This window comes from Cheilinus undulatus, linkage group 19 (assembly GCF_018320785.1).
Source record: "Cheilinus undulatus linkage group 19, ASM1832078v1, whole genome shotgun sequence".
In the NCBI taxonomy this organism is placed as follows: domain Eukaryota; kingdom Metazoa; phylum Chordata; class Actinopteri; order Labriformes; family Labridae; genus Cheilinus; species Cheilinus undulatus.
The window spans coordinates 29735008-29753857 of record NC_054883.1 but is presented as its reverse complement, the minus strand read 5'-3'; the positions used below and the strand labels follow the sequence as shown (position 1 = coordinate 29753857).

Genomic DNA, 18850 nt, shown 5'->3' with positions numbered 1-18850 from the left:
AGTTAGGCTTAAAAGTAGTGATAAAGTAGCAAAAATGGGTTGATGAAACACTGAACACTGATGAAAAGAAGTTAAAAAGTGGCATGAATGAATAATTTCAACATCAGAACTCAGTAATAGTTTGACATTCTTTTCAGCTCCAAAATAAGCACCAATACTAGTGATTCAACACACAAACATCATCAATCTATCACAACTGGGGATGGCCCGGGATTTCCAATGGCCCAGCCAATTTTGTGGGCAGGCCTGTAAACACTATCCATAAATGCCTTCATTTGTCCTGCGAACACTAACAGTGTAGATTTGATAATATAATTCTAAATGTCTCACTTCCATCAAAAATTTCAGACCTCTCACAAATAAAACTAAGATATGACTTTAATTTCATGTTTTCAGAAAAAGGCCAACATGAATGAAGGACTATATTGGCTTATCTTACACTTTGTGGGTTGGCAGATACTCCAGAAACCCAAACATATTCTACGTTCCAAAACATGAAAAAGTTGGAGTTTTAATAGAATATCCCCTTTAAGAGCTCTTGGGGATCCACAGACACCCTGACCAGTACTTTGAAATTTAACTGTTTCTAACAAATTTTAAAAAATTGGGCTGCATGGCGGCACAGAGGTTAGCGCTGTTGCCTCATAGCAAGAAGGTTCCTGGTTCACTTCCTGGTTGGGGCCTTTCTGTGTGGAGTTTGCATGTTCTCCCTGTGCATGCATGGGTTTTCTCCAGCTTCTTCCCACCACCAAAAATGTGCTTGTTAGGTTAAACACTAAACTGGCCATAGGTGTGAATGCGAGCGTGCCTGGTTGTCTGTCTCTATATGTCAGCCCTGCGATTGACCAGTCCAGGGTGTAACCCGCCTCTCGCCCAATGACAGCTGGGATAGGCTCCAGTCACCTGCAACCCCAATGGGATAGGGGGTATAGAAAATGAATGGATGGAAATATAAAAATGCAATCAGTGTCAAAACTGCTCGATCTTCCCTTTCTCTTAACACACCCACATTCTAGCTGAGAAAATGTGTTTTTATTCAGGGTTGCCTACTTCCCTTACTTTCAGCCTGCATTGTGTATTAATATTGTGCTTCTTCCACAGCATGTTCACAATCTGTACAAGGTGATGAAAGATATGAATTTTCTTTTCTCCACTGTGACAGTCATTGCATTCAAGTGGAAGCATCACTGCCAGAACATCACTTCATGTTCTGACCAGAAAGTCAAGGTTGGGTCTGAGCTTAACTGGGAGAACAAAAGCTTCAATAAACACTGTTGGTGGAGCTCTTGCATTAGTGTAGCACAGACTCACATGTGTGTTACAACTTCTCTTAAGGGCTTTTCTGAGAAGTCAATTACCACTTCACACTTGGATCCTGCTGTATATACTACTTTCAACTTTTTAAAACAGAGACTGAACCAGAACTTTATTGAAGCAAATACAGTTGAAAAATATATCCACGAAACATTTAGATAAGGTATGATCATAACCAAACAACAGCTTTGGCAGTATATGAGAAATAAAACACTAACTCAGAAAAACTGAACCACTCACCAACCTAGTTACACAAATTATTTTAGATTCAGCCTTGGTATTTGCATACTGTAATGAACAAAAAATAGTCAAGTTTAAAGGCTTATATTTCAACACATTTACATAATTGACTAGGGGAATTTCCAGTATTTTAGAGTTTCTGTTCTTGTTTTTGCCTCTAAATGGTCCAAATGGAACAATTTTTATGTCAACATTACAGATTTCTACAGAGACAAAGCTTTTTCTTTTAAAAAGGACAAGGCTTAATTGATACACTAAAACAAAAAGAAGCTGTTCCTTGCTCTTTTTTTGCAGAAAACCCTCTGGTTTTTGGGGATTTCTTACAAAAAAAACTTTGGTTTTAGCGTGTTTTCGGTGGCCTTAGGTCTAAATGGGATAAAGTTGCAGCCATTAAAATTTGCCAACAAAGGAAAACTGTTGAAGCAAGTCCTTAACAGTTTGTATGGAAATTCCCCTTACAATTGTTTTCAGTACAATTTTGCACAGGCATTTTAAACCATAACAAAAAGGATAATCCAACCAAATTAACAACAGCTTCATATGCTGGAAAAAGATAAAAACTCATACAGAATCATGAAATTAGGTCTAATAAAATACTAATAAAGAGGTTGCTAAGTACAGCAAATGTTTGTCTCTGGTAGACGGAACAATCACAAGAGCTGCTGATGAAAACCAACCTGACTGTTACCTGAAAAAACCTTTACAATAAACGAATCATCACAAAAAATCTGAGTTAATGTAGTATTTGAATTCTTAACTGATCATAAAGGAATGTTGTGCAATTAAAATGGTGGTGGGTTAAGTGGTGCTGGTACAGCCACAGGGACAACTTTGATGCTCTTGTTGCAGAGGAACAGCAGATGGGTCTTTAGGTTCCTATTCTCCATCTCCAGTAAAGCAATGCGGTGCTCCAGGCTGTGGTAATAGTCCTTCTTCCTCTTCCTGCATTCACTGGCAGCCACCCTAATAAAAGGGACACTCACTGATATTAACCCTGACCTGAAACAAGGTTTGTGTTTATGCTGGTGGTGGAGCCAGACACACTTGCGTCACCATCGAAACAAATTTAACAGTGTTAACAAGGAGTGTTTTGTCTGTGTGTTTATGTGTTTATAAGAAAAACCACAGTCCTCAATAAGACAACCCACAGATGTACACCAAACACAACCCGTACGCTCCTCCTCAGTCAGAGAGATCACTCGACTTTGTGCCGATAGATGTCTTTTAAGGCTCTAAGCTCCTCAATCAGAGTCTTGTTTTGATTTTCGAGCACAGCCACGCGATTTTCGAGGCATTTCACATATTCCTTCTTCTTTCGCCGACACTCCCGGGCGGCTTCCCTAGAAGCAACAACAACACCAACCGTGAAGAAAGAAGTCAACATCTTGGCTTTTTTCCCAGATACAACAGAGGAACTCATTCAATCCATAAATCGGTTCACAGCCAGAGAGAGACAAGGCTTACAGCACAAGAAATAGAAGAGGTCTGTGAGGTCATGCAGACACGCAATGTTAGGATAATGACGATTATGTTTGGGAAATTAGATACCTCTGGGTAATCAAACAAACAAACCAAAGCAAAGCATCCAAGAAGAGTGACTGATGATTGATGGGAGCTAAAGCATGAGGTGGGAGGACAGGCAACATGCAAAAAGCAAGAAAAGCAAGAGTTAATGCCAGCAGTGACACACGACTGTTGACAGCAAACACATAAGAAGTCTTCAACAGACAGCAAGCCACAAAAACAGGCAGTAATTAAGATTAGCTGACCAGTAAACCACACTTTTCCACACCCCACAAACACAAGTTCCAACTGTTGTGTACATCCATCATGCATTACAAAGCAGATAATATGGAGTCAGACAACGTGGGAATTAGCAGCTAAAAACATCGGATGAATGGGAGTCATGCGGGAGTATGATGACAGGCTTGTAAATCTCATTATTACATGCATACAGTTATCGTCATCTGTTGTCTTTGGTCTTTGCAATAACATAAAGGTCATGGAAAACAAAGTTCACACTGCATTTGTGCAAAAGAGCCACATTGATATGTCTGAGGGCAATAAACAAAGAATACACTGTGCAATGTTCCTCTGAAAGAGAGAATCCAATATTTTAAGACCAGAGGCTCATTTTAAATGTTGTTGAAAAGACTCACTAAAAATGCTTTTTGTGTTTGTTTGAATAGATTGGTGCCATTATAGACTCTAAAGACTTCCCTAAACAAAAACGTGCCTGATCAAACTAAGTCAAATAAGTGCCCCTGCCTGGTTCATTATTTGTCTGTCAGTGTTACAGAGCATTCACAAAGGCACTAATTTAGTTTAGTTTGTAAAGCAGGCATCCCATGTACGGAGGCTATAATCCTTGTTTCTCTGGATTTACGTTCGACTCCCAATCCTGACACAATTTGTTGCATGTCTCCTACTCTCTCCTCACTTTTTCCTGTCTTTCTCTAGCTATCCTATCATAATAAAGGCGAAAAGACCACAAAATATTCTTTAAGAAAGGATTTCAAGAAAGGCAGACCTTTTTTGAAAGAGTAGGAAACTAATAAAATCAGTAGCAGGTTTGATATACTCTTCAATTCTTAGTACTTCAAGTCAAGTTGTTACTTTTACTGAATATTTATAGACAAGTACTTTATTTAAGTAAAATTTAACGGGAGTAACTGTACCTGTACTTGAGTACAAGAGTTGGGTACTTTTTCCACCTCTGTCTATTACACCTAAACTACCTAGTAGTACAAAACATCAACAGATTGAGGCAGTAGTAGACCAGCAACTGTCGCTCAGTAGGTTGAGTTGATTGTCCCAACAGGAAGGTTGTGGGTTCAATCCCCAGCTCCTACAGTCCCACTGCTTTGTATGAATGGGATTAGCTTTGAATGCTTGAGATTAGCTAATACTAATAGGCAATTCTCCCTGCCATGTGTGAATGTGGAGTGAAAGGTGTGTCCTGTGGTGCAAAAGGGCTTTGAATAGTAAGGTGACCAAAGGCCTTATACAAGCTCAAATCCATTTACCATTCCCAACTCCTGTCCTTTGCAAAGTACAATTACAATGAAAATATAGTCTGGTGGCTTTCACGACTACAAGTATTTTGTGCTTCAAATGTTTTAAGGAATATATTTCACTTTATGTAACACAGAGAAGTGTAAAAGAAAAGCTCTGTGTCCTTGGGCTGAAACTGGAGAGGAATAAAGCTGTAGAATGTGAGTCCTGTGCTCCTGACTTCAAGCCAGCAATTGCTCTAAAACAGGAGGCACTGTGGCCTGCCTGCCTCTTAACATATTCCTCACATACACATAAGTGATGAGAACGCTTAGAAAGTTAAGATCCAACTTATTCAACACAGTTGAAATACACACATTAGGTATGAGATGTCTGTTTATGACATCTCTGACCACAAGATGGGGTCTTCTGTCAAGTATGATTGAAAGACTCTGAACAGACACTGATATACACTAACTTGGTTTATTTTATAAAGGTTTATATGTTGCTCTTGGATGATACTCAACTTTATCTTTCTCTTAGCTGTAACAACCCAGAACACATTTTCTTGCTCATGTCAAATATCAAATATTTTCCCCGCAAATATCAAAAACTGAGTGGCCCACAACTTTTAGCAGCTCAATATAAAAAAACAGAAGTTTTCATTGTTCTCAAATGTCCAGATACCTCAGTACCTAGCCTCTCTATCATCCAACATTTCCCATGATTGCAAAGATCTTGGAATGATTTCCCATAATAACCTCAATCTGGATAAGAATGCAAATTTAGTTGTACTCTCTTTGAGGAAACTCTTAAAAATTAGTCACATGCTTCTCATTTCCTCCTGAGTAGATTACTCTACCTCTCTGTACTTTTGCCAGTCAAAACAAAATCTGTATGAACTTAAGTTAGTCCAAAATGAAACAGCCAGAGTTCTCACTGAAACAAGAAAGAGAGATAATATCACTGCTATTAAAGCCTCTCTTCACTGGCTAATGTTTAATTTTAGAAGTGGTTTGAACATCTTTATGAAAACTTCATGGTAGTCTTAGTTTATGGATTTCTGTTACTTGGGTTTACGCTTTACCAGAGTTTTAACTGACTCTAAATGGTTTCAATTGAGTTTTAACTGATTTTAATCAATTTCTGGGGGTCTGAATATTATCTTATTTTAGCGAGTTTTTAACCTTTATCTTCTTGAATTATTGTTTTGGTAATTTTATTGATGTCCTGCTTCTGTAAATCTGTGTTTTTATGTTTTTATATTATGAAGCACTTTGTGACTCTCTTTTGAAAAGTGTTAGCATTTTTACTTAAACCATATAGTTGTTGTTTTTTTATTATAAGCTTTTAAATCCTTAAAGACCCTGTTTTCTCCATTTATAACCATTCATTTCGATAGATTGTAGATTGTAAAGTATTGCGACAGGCACTGTTTGAGCAAAATACCAGGATGGATTGCTCTTATCAATAGGATTGGGTAATTCTAGAATTTGATTTACCTATTTTGTGCTTTTTACGCCTTTATTGAGACAGAACAGTGGATAAAGTCAAAATCTGGAATGAGAGAGTGTGGGGATTGGCTTGCAGAAAAAGGAGTCACAGGCTGGATTTGGACCCGGACCACCTGCTTGAGGACAACAGATGGGGTGCATAGACAAAATCACTGGGCATAAAAACGCCCTATGACTTTAAAATTTTTAAAAATTGAGTACAGTTTTTTTTTTAATAATAGAACAATCCAATAAATGGTAAGCTTTAAAAGTGCTTGTACAGTAGGTACAATCTCCCTTTTTCACAGCCTTCAAGCTAAGCTAAGTTAATAAACCATGCTCCTACTTCAGCCATAATCCATATTCAACTTACAGTGGAAAGCTCAAATGTTGCTATCATTTCTCAGTGTTATATTCTAAGTTGTTAGCCATTTAAAAATGTAAAGAGTCTGACAAAACTACAGAAACAACTAACAGAAACACATGATAACATAATTTGAGCATTCCACCCTGAGTGTGAATCTTAGTAACATTACTATCACAAGTATGGTCTAAAAGTGGCTGGCTGCAGCCTCATATGTAGAGTTTAGGCAAATTAAATGTATCAGTCATGTAGATAACTCTTCAGAATATAAGTGAATAGAGCTGTTTTAAAATTTTCATACTACAAGGCGCCATGCAAATTAATACCAGTGCATCTAATTTAGCAAACATCAGCTGATTGTATCTACTTCTCATATGAATAGGGTTTGCGTGTCCTCAGATTGAGAAGTGTAAACATTCCTGTCTACCTGTTCTTCATCAGGCGGAGCTCTCTCTTCTGTAAAGCATCCCCTACAGGTGTCTGGGAGCTATGGGCGCTGGCGCATTCCACCCCCTGAGGGAGACTGGAGCTGGGGTTACGCAGCTGGCAGGCAGTCAAATCACCTGCAGTGCCTGAGGAGACACCAAACAACAAGTCAGTCCCTTTTAAGAAGAATATGAGCTTAAAGACTTAAGAATGTGTGAATAAACTGATAGAAAACATCCATGCTTTTGTCAATTTAGGGCTTGTGTCCATAGCCCCTGTTTATCTCCTGGCAGCAATCGTTTTCAATACACAGCCAGTGTGGTCTGGTATTGTGAGGTCTAAAAAGCCCTTGGTGCCAGCTGTTTTCTATCACCGTGCACTCAGCACTCTCAGTTTATTATAGTTCATTTTTTGGAACAGCACCATGCTTGTCAGTGTCACTTCTCTCTTACTGACCTATCAAAATCAAGAAGGAGTGGGACATTTGATATCAGCTTTATCACCAACAGAGCCCTTGCAGCAATGGCAGAGGGACTATCAATTTCATTTGTCTTTTTGAGGGTGTAAAATTCCAGCTCTACAGTTTCTGCTTACACCAAGACAGGATTCCTTTTCATTTTTCATCCTTTTCTAGTTATTTTTCATTGAATGAAAGAAAAAAAAATATTGTAGGGAGCACATGCCTTCACCAACCTGGAATTCAGTGAAGTATCACAAAAGGTTTTATTTTATAGGCAAACACATATACTTTCTAAATGTTATTTCTTTCATGTATAAAAATTGTAAAGCAATGTTTATACTCTATGACTCAGTAAGTCAGTGCATTTATGTACAATTAGAGTCAAATTACTGAGACTAATACTGGACTTTTGAAATGCATGTAAACATGTTTGTCTATAGGCTAGGCTATGTGTCCATAGCTGGCTTTTTTTTTTTTTTTTTTGCGCTGGCAGCACTCAGGACCTCATTTCCAGAGCGCAACAAAAATGATTCTGCATTGTTTTAAAGTAGCTCTATGTGCTTCATATTTTCATATTTCATGGAAATATCACACAGAAGAAATGCAAACAATGTAAAGGAATCCTGTCTTGACACAGGCAGCAGCTGCAGACCTGAAAATTACCCTCCAAAAAGACAGACAGATGAGTCAGATCATTTTTTCTTCTGCTATTGCCAGAAGTCCCACCCCTTTTGTATTTAGATTGGCAAGTGAGGAAGAAGTGACATTGACAAGTGCAGCACTGTTCCAATAGTTGAACAGTTTTTCACCTGAGAGCGCTTTAAGTGCAGCGACAAAAACAGCTGACACTGAGGGCGATTTGGTTTTGAATTAAAAATAAGTGCTGCCAGCACTAAAAAAGCTGGCTATGGACACAGGCCCTAACTTTTGAATGTATGCACTTCAATCATAGCAGAAATAATTTTGTCACCAGCCTCTGGATATCACTGTAAGCTAGAAGAATGGTTTGCGTGGCATTTGTGCCGTAAGTATATCATATGGAAGGTATGAAATTTAATAAGCCATAAAATGTATCCACAATTTCATCGTTAAACATACAACCAGTTTACCACTTGCTATCTTGTTAGGAACTTGATGCCAACTTGTTAGCAAGGTCAACAGTAAGAAAGTCCAAAGTAAATAGCTGAAAGGGGGCATATCACCATCTAAGGTAAAGGAGGGGGACATGTTCCCTTCAAAAAAATCTATTCTCATACTTCTCATGTACTCTGGGACAAGGACGACAGTTTGATTACGTGGTCTAATCAATCTATAACCGTAGTTTTCTCCAACGGTGCATGTCATTGTATGGAAAAGAAAAAAACATAGCTGATACAAATACCTACACATGTATATACACACATTTTTAATTGGAAAAAACACCAAGTGTCTAATGAGCAGAAAGGCTGAATCAAGCAGGGCTAAGACAGGAGAACTGTGTACAATGGGCCAGACAATGTAGCACCCAGAGGTGGATAAAGTACATAAAGTACTCAGGTTAAAGTACAGTTAGTCTGGTTAAAATTTACATAAGAAAAAGTACTGGTCTATAAATCTACTCAAGTAAAAGTAAAAAGTATTTAATTTAAAGTTTACTTTAAGCACTGAATAGTGAGTATCTACTGAGTAACTGTACAATAAAATATGATATTTCCTTATTGGCAAGAACAACAATAGAATAGATCTCCAACCAGGTTGTTTGGGTAAAGTCATACCCCCAAATAAAGTTAAATACACAGCAAAACAGACAGTGTTAATCCAATATCATGCATCCCAAGTGAAAATCACAAGTGTTTCCATATGATCATCCCATTTTTAAAAAATCATATATTTTAGCTTCTAACATGTTGTGCTAGTTTGGTCTGGTGAAAACTAAGGCACAGAATAGCAAGAGAGGAAGGTATACAAGCCTGATGCTAGCTTTTCAAATACCATGACTAGTGACAAAAGTAAAGTAAGCAGTTTTGATTCTAAGAAGAAAACTGAAAGATTAAGTGTGAACAAAGAAAGCACCAACTTTTATGATTTAATGTGTATGCAACCAAACATACGATAAAATGCCCTTTAGTTTAACAAGATTTCAGATTTCAAGGGTAATTCATTCTAACATGCAAATTCAGTAAGGGATGTTGGATACATATAAATCCTTATTAAAAGGAAAATGAAGAATGGATATAGTCAGAAAGTATGAGTGACTGATATCAAATATAATTTTCTGCACTATAATCTTATCAAACTTGTGTTTGACACTGAAAAAAATTAATAGAAATACACAGACAGTTGGTGCCATTCTTCTCTACGGCTTCGTTGTTCAATGCCAGTAACACTCTGCCCCTCATATCATGTAACACGCTGATGATTAAGTCTGTGATGTGCTGGAATTGCAAAAGGACGGCAAATAATCACAGCGTGGCCAGCAACTGACGTCAGCACGCATCTCATTCACTGGTTCGCATTTACATGTAGCTGCTGGGGGTCTGTTCCAGGAAAAGCAGCTACGTCAGCTACTGCTGCTATGTGCTGTGAGTGGGCAGAGCGCTGAAGCATTTCACAGAGGGGGGGAGAGAGCAAGAGTGAGAGAGAGGGAGAGAGGCAAACAGACTATGAAAACGTTTGTTATTGGAGGAATGTTGTTGCATCTCTGAGGAAAATTAGATTTTCATCAATCCTTTGACATGATTTGTGTCTTATTGTGATGTTACTTTGATTATTTTTTTTAACAAATTGATTAAGGTTGATGAAAATTTAAGAAAAAACATAGAAATATGTACAATGTTTGAGAGGCAGTTCACAGCTATAAGTATTTTTCTGTTTCAGCCATAATAAAAGCACATTTACCATGTTGAGTTATCAGTGATGATCATGAGCAATGTTTTGAAATATTCTTGAATCTGTTTTCCAGCTAAGCAACAATCTAATAAGAACCATTTTGCTAAAGATCAGGCAGTAAAAGTTGATATCAAGCCTACCTGTTTCTGTCTCATCCCCAGTTACAGCCATACTGTATCTACTCCCAGGCTTTCCAAAAGCAGCTCTCCCCTTCTGAGTCTTCCCTCTGACTGATGTGTTACCACAACCAACAGCCAGGCTATGTGTGCAATTTACAATTAGAGGCATTGACATCACCATGACATCACTAGCCTCCTGATGTCAACAGTATGGTTTGCTCTCTCTCCCCCGACACAGCGCTATGAGTCAGGAGCTACGCTGTTTGTCTTTGGAGGAGGAATGTTCCTGAGCTGGAGTGAAGCACCGCTCTGAATAATGCAGCTTGTTGAATATGGACGGAGATTTTTCAGACGTGTATCACCAGCTCATCATCTCATGGTCAAACTACATTTTTTTAGCCTGAAATAAAACTTTGTGTCTTGTCCTTGTAATTGTCACAATAGTATATCATGAAATAATAACACACATGTGAGGCATACTGAGTGGTGTTTTTCTTATTACAGATTTTTTCATATACTGCCCTTATTTGTAGTTCTTGTGCTCATGTTTTCTCATGCTTTGAAACTGATATTTTATGCTCCTGTTTTAACCCTGCAGCACTTAAAGATTTGCTATTATTCACAATAAAACAAAAACAACACATCAGATGTAAAAACTGAGACATTTTACAATTTAATGAAAAATATTACTTGATTTTGAATTTGACGGCAGCAACACGTCTCAAATAAGTAGGGACAGGGACATTTTTCCAATGTGTACAGTAGCTTTTCTTTTAACAACAGTCTATAAATGTCTGGGAAGTGGGGTGGTCAGTCGCTGTATTTTTGGGAGAAGAATGCTGTCTCATTCTTCAACAGTCCTGGGTCTTCTTTGCCAGATTTTTCGTTTTATGATACATCAAACGTTTTCTATTGTTAAAAGGTCTAGACTGCAGGCAGGCTACTGTAGCACCTGGACTCAATATGGATAGGAGCACAAGTTGCCCTTAGTCGTCTACACATATTTCAGCACTGATAGTGCTGTTCCATATGTGTATGCTGACTCACTTGGAAGTGGTGCTGATTTTAAGTTGGATTGGGCATCAACCAACCATGACCTGGACCAGCTGCTCCCTACTGGTCAGATGGATTTCTGACATGTTTGATATTTTGGTCATACGACTCCACACAGTCCCACAGTGAGAGCAGAGCCAAGAGCAGAATCCTCAACTACGGGGTATTTTTTCCTTCGTAAACTGTCAGACAGCATCTTAAATCATCATGACAACAGCAGGAATGTCTTGCTAATGCCCACCACCCCAGCTATGATGAAGGAATTAAAGGAGCAGGAAATATTTCTGTCCCCCGACCTCCAACTCCAGCTGACAACGGATGGTGATGCAATTTGTGTGTGTGTGTGTGGGATAGAGAGAGAGAGATAGCGGGAGAGAGACAGAGTGAGAGAGCAAAGATACAACTGGACTTCAAACTCAGTGTGTCAGACTTTTTCAAATGAAACTTGACTGATTTTTGTCACAATCTGTCCCGACGTCACTTGTACAGTGTTAGTACTCAGGTTGTGCTATACCATCAGATCGTGTAGTGTAAACACATAAGTTATGCCAGTGGTCATGTGTTATAAGCGATTCAGTTGGCTTGAAATCACACAGTGTGTACCCGGTTTAATACAACCCCATACCATCAGAGATGTAGGCTTTTGAAGTGTGTGCTGACAACAAGCTGGATGGTCCCACTCCTCTTTAGTTTGCAGGACACAGTGTTGTGGTTTCCAAAAAGAATTTCCAATTTTGATTCGTCTCACCTCAGAACAGTTTTCCATTTTGCTTTGCTCTATTGTGAATAAGCTTTTCTCCAGATACGATGGCAGCATTGCTGGACCATGTTAACATACAGCTTCTTCTTTGCATGATGCAGCTTTAACTTGCATTTGTGGAAGGCACTGCGTACTGTGTTGACATACAATGTTTTCTGGAAGAGTTCCCAAGACCACTCAGTGATGTCTAGTACAGAATCACGCCTGCTTTTAATTCAGGGCCGCCTAAGGACCCAAAGATCACAGGCCTCCAATATTGACCTCCCCTTTTTCCTTTGGGCACAGAGATTTATCCAGATTCTTCGGATCTTTCGATGACATTATGTACTGTAGATGAAGGGACATACAAAGTCTTTGCAATCTTACACTGAGAAATCTTTTTCTGAAATTGTTCCAACATTTTTAGACGCAGTTTATCGTAGATTGGTGAACATCTGCCCATCTGCACTTCTGAGAGATTCTCTCAAACATTCATTTTCATATCCAGTCATGTCACTGACCAGTAGCAAATTAACCAAATTATTTGCAAAATGCTCCTTTAGCTATTTTTTGTTAGAACCATTTACTTTTCCAGCCTTTTGTACCCTGTTGCTACTTTTTAAGATTTGTTGCTGCCCCTAAGTTCAAAATGAGTTAATATTTTTCATGAAATGGTAAAATGTCTGTTTCAACATCTCATATGTTGTTTATGTTTTATTTTGAATTTTTAAAAAGGTGTTTTTGAGATATGAAAATCATTGTAATCAACTTAAATCTAAATACATTTTACAAAGTGCTCCAACTCTTATGGAATTAGGGTTGTACATTAAGACAATTTCATTCACCTTAATGAATCTATCATTCAAAATGTTCAAACATTCAAGATCTAGGTTACTAATTTAGCCAAGTAATTATATGTTTATTTAACCTTTTGCCATTGCCAGAAAATACAAATTCTCCCTCAAATGATTAATCTCACACTAAGCTGGGTGAGCTGGCTCCCTCTGCAGGTATTGCAGAGTTAAAAAGAACATAAAGTCCTTTTGAGATGACGTCAGATTTTTCCTTTTTTTTTCTTTAGGGACATACTAAGTTTGACAAGTAGGATGTACATTTTGGCTGCCTTTTCATTTTGTGCTTTGTGCTATGTTTTAGAAAAATGATGAACAAGAACATTTAGGATAGGAATAATTGAGGATACATTCAGATCTTTAACTGAACTAAAGCTGCACTACAGGGCTGTAAAACTATCATGTTTTAAAGAACCAGAATTCTTCAGCTCCCTTGTTTCAGGTTACTCTACATAGTTAGTGTAGATAGCCTGCTCCTACAGACCTGCCTGACTCCAACTTGTACAACTATGAACATATTTGAATTACATATTGGGGCTGCAGTTTTAGCTAGTTGGTAGAGCAGGCACCCTACGTACAGACACTACATCCCTCATCACACTGGTGGTCACTGCTTTGATGCGAGTGGTAACCTCTGTAGTTGAAAAAAGAAGCTAATTTGCTGCATATGTACAGTATATTGGCAACACATGGGTACTGAAATGTGTGCAACAAATTCGTGCAATTCAGAACGTGTAGGAGTTTGCTTCAATATGCATGTAGATGTGGTCACATGTGATATCAAAAAGCAGAAGTATAAAACATTTTGACAATCCTAACACAGACAAGAAGAGGTAGTAAAGATTTTAAAACCCTCTTATAGTGAAGCAACAAAACTAACCATTGAGGACCATACTAAATCAATTATTATTATTATTACCTGATGGTGACTGCGTATAACCATGCTGTGTGGAATTCATAAGCTCACTGTAGCTCTGGAAAGTGCTTGATAGAGGCTGTGATGCTTGTGTGCAGGTCATGTTCACAGTCGACAGGTTCTGTGTCCCCCATGACACCATATTTATAGGACCTCCTTGAGAAGATCCAACTAGAACCAGAAACAGCAGAAACACAGAGTAAAGTATCATGGGATAGGCACTCAAATTCAAAAATGTCCATTGTGGCAGCAGTATCTGTGACTTAAAATTTTCTTAATATTCCAAATTGTTAATTTGTCTGGTAGAACTTCTTCAGGTTGAGCAAATGTATGGGTTGAAAAAGACTATATCCTCATAATAATTATATAAGCATTGCAAACAGCAGCAGAAAAATGGCTTCTGACATATTAAGTAGTACCTGTCCGCTAGGAAATTGTACAAGAGTGACATGTCAGTTACACTTTAACATTAACTGTCTGTACTTTTCTGAACTTGTGTGATTCTTGTTGTCTTCTATTAGCGTATGTTTCTAGATATTCATCTGTTACTGTGGCAGCACCAGATTGTCAGATTTAAAAACAAGAAATCTGGCAACAAACTCACCTGAACATCTAGAAGGTTTAAAGCCAGGTTCTTAATTTATAGTTGATAAAGACAGAATCAGAGCTCAAAGAAAAGTTAATCTAGAAGTTAATGTTGCTTTACATCTGTTGGACATAAAATAGAAGAATTATTCATTTACATCTCATCATGCTTAAGAAGCCACTAAAGTGTTGGTGGCTGTATTTATCGAAGCTTCATTCAAACTAGCCAACTAGCGCATCAAGTGCTTTGACCACACACTTAATTTGGCAACCCAAGCCAGTCTGCCTAAACCCTTGAATTGCTCCCTCTGGGGACAAATAAAGTTTTTTGAATTTGGACTGAATTTAAACCCTGCATCTGTCATTTACTGGGACGAGTAGAGTGAGTTGCAGCAAACCGTTGTGAGGTGAAGCTGTCCAATCCAGTGGTGGAAAGAACACTCTGCTTTCTCCTGTAACCAAAGCATGTCTCTTCATACCAGCCACCTAGCTCTGCCCCAAGTGACAGAGATAATTCAACTGCAGAGGACATTGTGACTTTAAAGAGGTCTCAGCTTCTGCTGAGAATGTGGATATGCTGTTATTGTTTTAGAAAAACATGTAAATTCCAAGCCAGGGACATAATCTCCACTGTTGCTTTTAATGGGAATTTAAAGGGAATTACCTTATTTTATATTTTACTTTATCTATTTTAATAATACTTTTTTAGATGACCCTTTTTTATTTAATTGATACTTTCAAAAGAGACATTCTCAAATTAACTATTTTTTAAGGTGATAAATATAAAAAGGGTTTTGGGACTTTGAATAAGAAGTAAAGTTAAAAACTGAAAAAGATTTTAAACTTTAAACAAAAAAAAAAAAACAGAAGAAAAAATAATACATTATATAATATATTTCTAAATTGTTTTCTTTGAAGAAAAATCAGGATTTGAATCGTATTGTGGACTCAAAATTGAGATTTGAATCACATGAATACTCAGTACACTGAGTATTGTGATACCATTTGGATATACTGCCATCTATACCATTTTATCAACTGTTTAGCTCATATATTATTATCCTTGCCCACATGTTTGTCATGTTTCCGCAGTGTTTTGTTTTTCATGCAGCACTCTTTGCAAACCCCATGTGTTATGTCCATCTCATTCGTGTCCTGCTTGCATTCCTAAGGTCCTTTCCTGGTGCTGCCATATTTGTTGCATTGTTGCATGTTGCATTTCCTGCTCTATGACATTCAACCTCTGCCAACCTCACTGGACAAAGGGTGCCACAGCATCATCAAGTGGACAGAAAAAGCAACTGGTTTTATGTTCCAGTATTATACACCCCAGTTCATATGAGCAATTAATTTGAAAAAAATCAATACTTGGCAGAATGAATTGGCTTGCAACTGTCCCTGACAAAACCTACTCATGTTTCTTTCTTAAAGTTGATTATTTTTATTATTACTTTTGATATAATTGTTGTTGTTATAATAATCATAATTATGACCAGTTAGCCTACTACTTTATAGTCACTCTTAAATTTTACTTCTTGTCTTCTATGTTTCCTTTCATTCTTTTAATTTTGTCTTCTGTATGTACAGTGTTAAGCACTTTGGATCAACTCTGTTGTGTGTAAAGTGCTATATAAATTAAGTTGATTTGATACGACAAAACTCAAAATATTGCAATATTATGCTGTACTGATTTTTTCTCTACCCCCTAACTAGTGGCAGTTTATTACTTTAAGATTAGCAAAGGCTGTTGACTAAAGCACGTTTTGGTATTTGAAATAAAAACACAATTATTCAGAATATTTATAGTCATTATTAATCTTTTCAGGTGAAGAAACGTGGTAAAAATTTATGTCAAAGCAGTAAACAAACAGTTAAAGTAAGAGAATGTTGCCGTTTATTGTAATAGATGGATTTATATGTATACTTGTATCAATATGTTTTCTCTCAATACCTTGCCAAGTGAATTTAATTGTCTTAGATAATTGTAAATACAAAACACGCCTACAAAATAAAATGTGTAAGACACTGTGGACACTCTACAGTGGGGGTGTCCAAACTATGGCCCAGTGGCCAAATGTGGCCTGTGGTTCATTTTTTTTTTTTGGCCTGCAACAAGGTCTTTAAATTAAGTGACATCCAGCCCACATAAGAGCATGAAGTTTGTGCTAGACCGTATTATTCTTCTTCGTCTCAGGCCAAGGCAGTGCTTCCATGCTAGTTCTGCAAACAAACATTTTCAATTGAATTTGAATAATTTACTGATTTTTTTTATGACTGAATTGAGACAGCACTGTAAAAGGTAAACATATTGGCAACCAAAGTAATGTCAATATCTTGATTTATAAAGCCCCAATGGATTATGGCAGCAAAAAGCGGCACCAATGATGTTCCAGAGGTGGAGCCAGCTGATCAGGACCCCCTGAAATCTGATTTCTAAGCCCAAATCATTAAATTGATCAGGTATTTGCCTTGTCAGCCATTAACTAGCCATTTTAGCATAGCAATAACTAAGCATATCATAACCTACATTAAACTGGCTTTACTAACGTAAATATCCTTATGGTGTCGTATATGAAAATAGTCCAACCATCTTTACATATTTTCATATGTGGTTCTCCATAGAAACGTTTGCTCTAAGGAAACATGTCAGCATTTTCTTTAAATATCTAGGTGTGTTCCTTGATGTTTAATTCATTTGTTTGTTTGTTTGTTTTGTTATTTACAGCATAAAGGATGAAAACAATGAAATCCATTTAAGAGATTCAAGTGTTCCATCTAAGAAATCATCATATCATTTTGTATGAGAAAATTTGTAATGAGAGACAGAATTGTGACTGTTAATGTACTTTTACACATGCTTACAGTATGCTTGGTTGTGGCTGGTCTTCTGATGGACAGGTGTAGGAATTACAGGAATAGGTACATGTGGCCGATATTTTCCATCTGAGCTCATTCCATACATTCTGGCTGCCATGTGCAGCTGATCAGCGCATTGACAGTTACCTCCTGTGGCATAAGAGAGTTAGAGTTAAGGTTTGCATTTAAACAAAGATGTAAAGCAATGTTCACCATGGTATGACAAAAATGATTTACACTTGTGCTTTAACCTCTTGAATTATATTGGTTTTTGAAAATATGTCGTAAAGGGAACAGTCTAGACCTGCTCTGTCTTTTTAAAGTTTCTTGAGACAACATCATGTATGAATTGGTGCTATACAAATAAAGCATGACTTAGCTTTGTCTGAGCTCCATTTGCTTGCAGTAGCATGAAATACAGTGGGCCAGAGAGGTTTGGATCCCCCCCCCCAAAAAAAAAAAAAAAAATTTGATAATCATTCAAACACTGCATTTTCTATTTACTTGGGTTGTCTTTGTGAAATTTAAAAAATGGTTTGATGATCCGAAACATTTAAGTGTGATAAATCAACAAAAAAGTCAGGAATCAGAAAGGGGGCAAATACTTTTTCACAGCACTGTATTTACACAGAAGTAATCATTCTTTATGCTGAAGGTCATTTTTAACATTTATAGTTCATATTCAGCCATCTGTATGAATTATTTATGCTAGTGTGTAAAGCAAGCAGACAGCATCACTTTTAGTGGATCACTCCATCAACTAATCAAGTCAAACAGCTAATCTAGAAAAGCCCAGGAATTGATTCATGTTTGACAAAATTAATATTGATGTATCAATCAAAATATAAAAAGATATTTTAAATTCTATTTCTGAAAGATTTTAAAGTATCTAAAATTTTAGCTAGCTAGTCCCTTGCTTTCCGTTTCAAGTTTTTATATTTTCATTTAACTATCGTTAATAACCAGCTACCTGCCTGATCGGTCATTTAAGTGTAGCCTTATTTTACTTTTTACAGCCATTGTTATCGGATTAAGAAAAGATTTTACCTGTCGCAGAATTTCTACAACTTGAGCGATTATTAAAGTTAACGAAATTATTGACAAATTGATACATTTCTGTCAACTGTTTGAATTTATGCTAACTTTACCTTAGGCTAACGTTTGCGTTATTCAAATCCATGCTGACGTCAACGGACGTTAGGAATTATTTTTTTATGGTTGTTTTATTTTTTTTCCCCCTTAGTTATACTGCCCAAATTATTCATATATGATACATCTGATATATTTTCTAGTATGTTATATCTGGGGGAGAAATTACACGAACTTTATTGCTGTTTTGGACTTTTTTCCCTCTTTTTCTCAATTTTGCTTGGTTGGCATTAACATATACAGATGCTCGTTGTCTTGCCGATTTCTGTTACACATTAAATCAAAAGATTAAGGCCACTTTAAAAGCTATATGATGAATCATGCTAAAGGTGATAGTTTAAGCTTGGAAAAATGTTACCTCTCTGATAAGAAACAAATTTAAAATGTAAAGGACAAGTTATTACTACCCCTAGAATGCCTGTG

General features: G+C 37.1%; 1 protein-coding gene across 3 annotated transcripts; it reads right to left on the bottom strand.

Moving 5' to 3' along the window:
* Nucleotides 1–1555: 1555 nt before the first annotated feature.
* LOC121527447 (cAMP-responsive element modulator-like) lies at nt 1556–18454 on the bottom strand. 3 transcript variants are annotated; one of them, XM_041814408.1, is made up of 5 exons: nt 18427–18454; nt 17285–17428; nt 13841–14008; nt 6833–6977; nt 1556–2517 (listed from the first exon to the last, which is right to left on the bottom strand). In XM_041814408.1, the coding sequence occupies exons 2-5, from the start codon at nt 17394–17396 to the stop codon at nt 2337–2339; spliced, it is 606 nt and encodes a 201-aa protein (XP_041670342.1). In that variant the 5' UTR covers nt 17397–17428; nt 18427–18454; the 3' UTR covers nt 1556–2336. The 3 variants fall into 3 exon arrangements, with proteins under 3 accessions (XP_041670342.1, XP_041670341.1, XP_041670340.1); XM_041814407.1 differs by having other exon boundaries at nt 1556–2894; nt 18326–18431; XM_041814406.1 differs by having other exon boundaries at nt 18326–18431.
* Between the last annotated feature and the right edge of the window lie 396 nt (nt 18455–18850).

Coding starts and splice junctions, on each gene's coding strand:
- LOC121527447 (XM_041814406.1), bottom strand. CDS start 18,392: ATGTATCAATTTGTCAATAATTTCGTTAACTTTAATAATCGCTCAAGT. Junction 6,978..13,840: donor TTATACGCAGTCACCATCAG/GTAATAATAATA, acceptor GTGTCTCCTCAG/GCACTGCAGGTGATTTGACT. Junction 2,518..6,832: donor CTCCGCCTGATGAAGAACAG/GTAGACAGGAAT, acceptor CCCTTTTATTAG/GGTGGCTGCCAGTGAATGCA.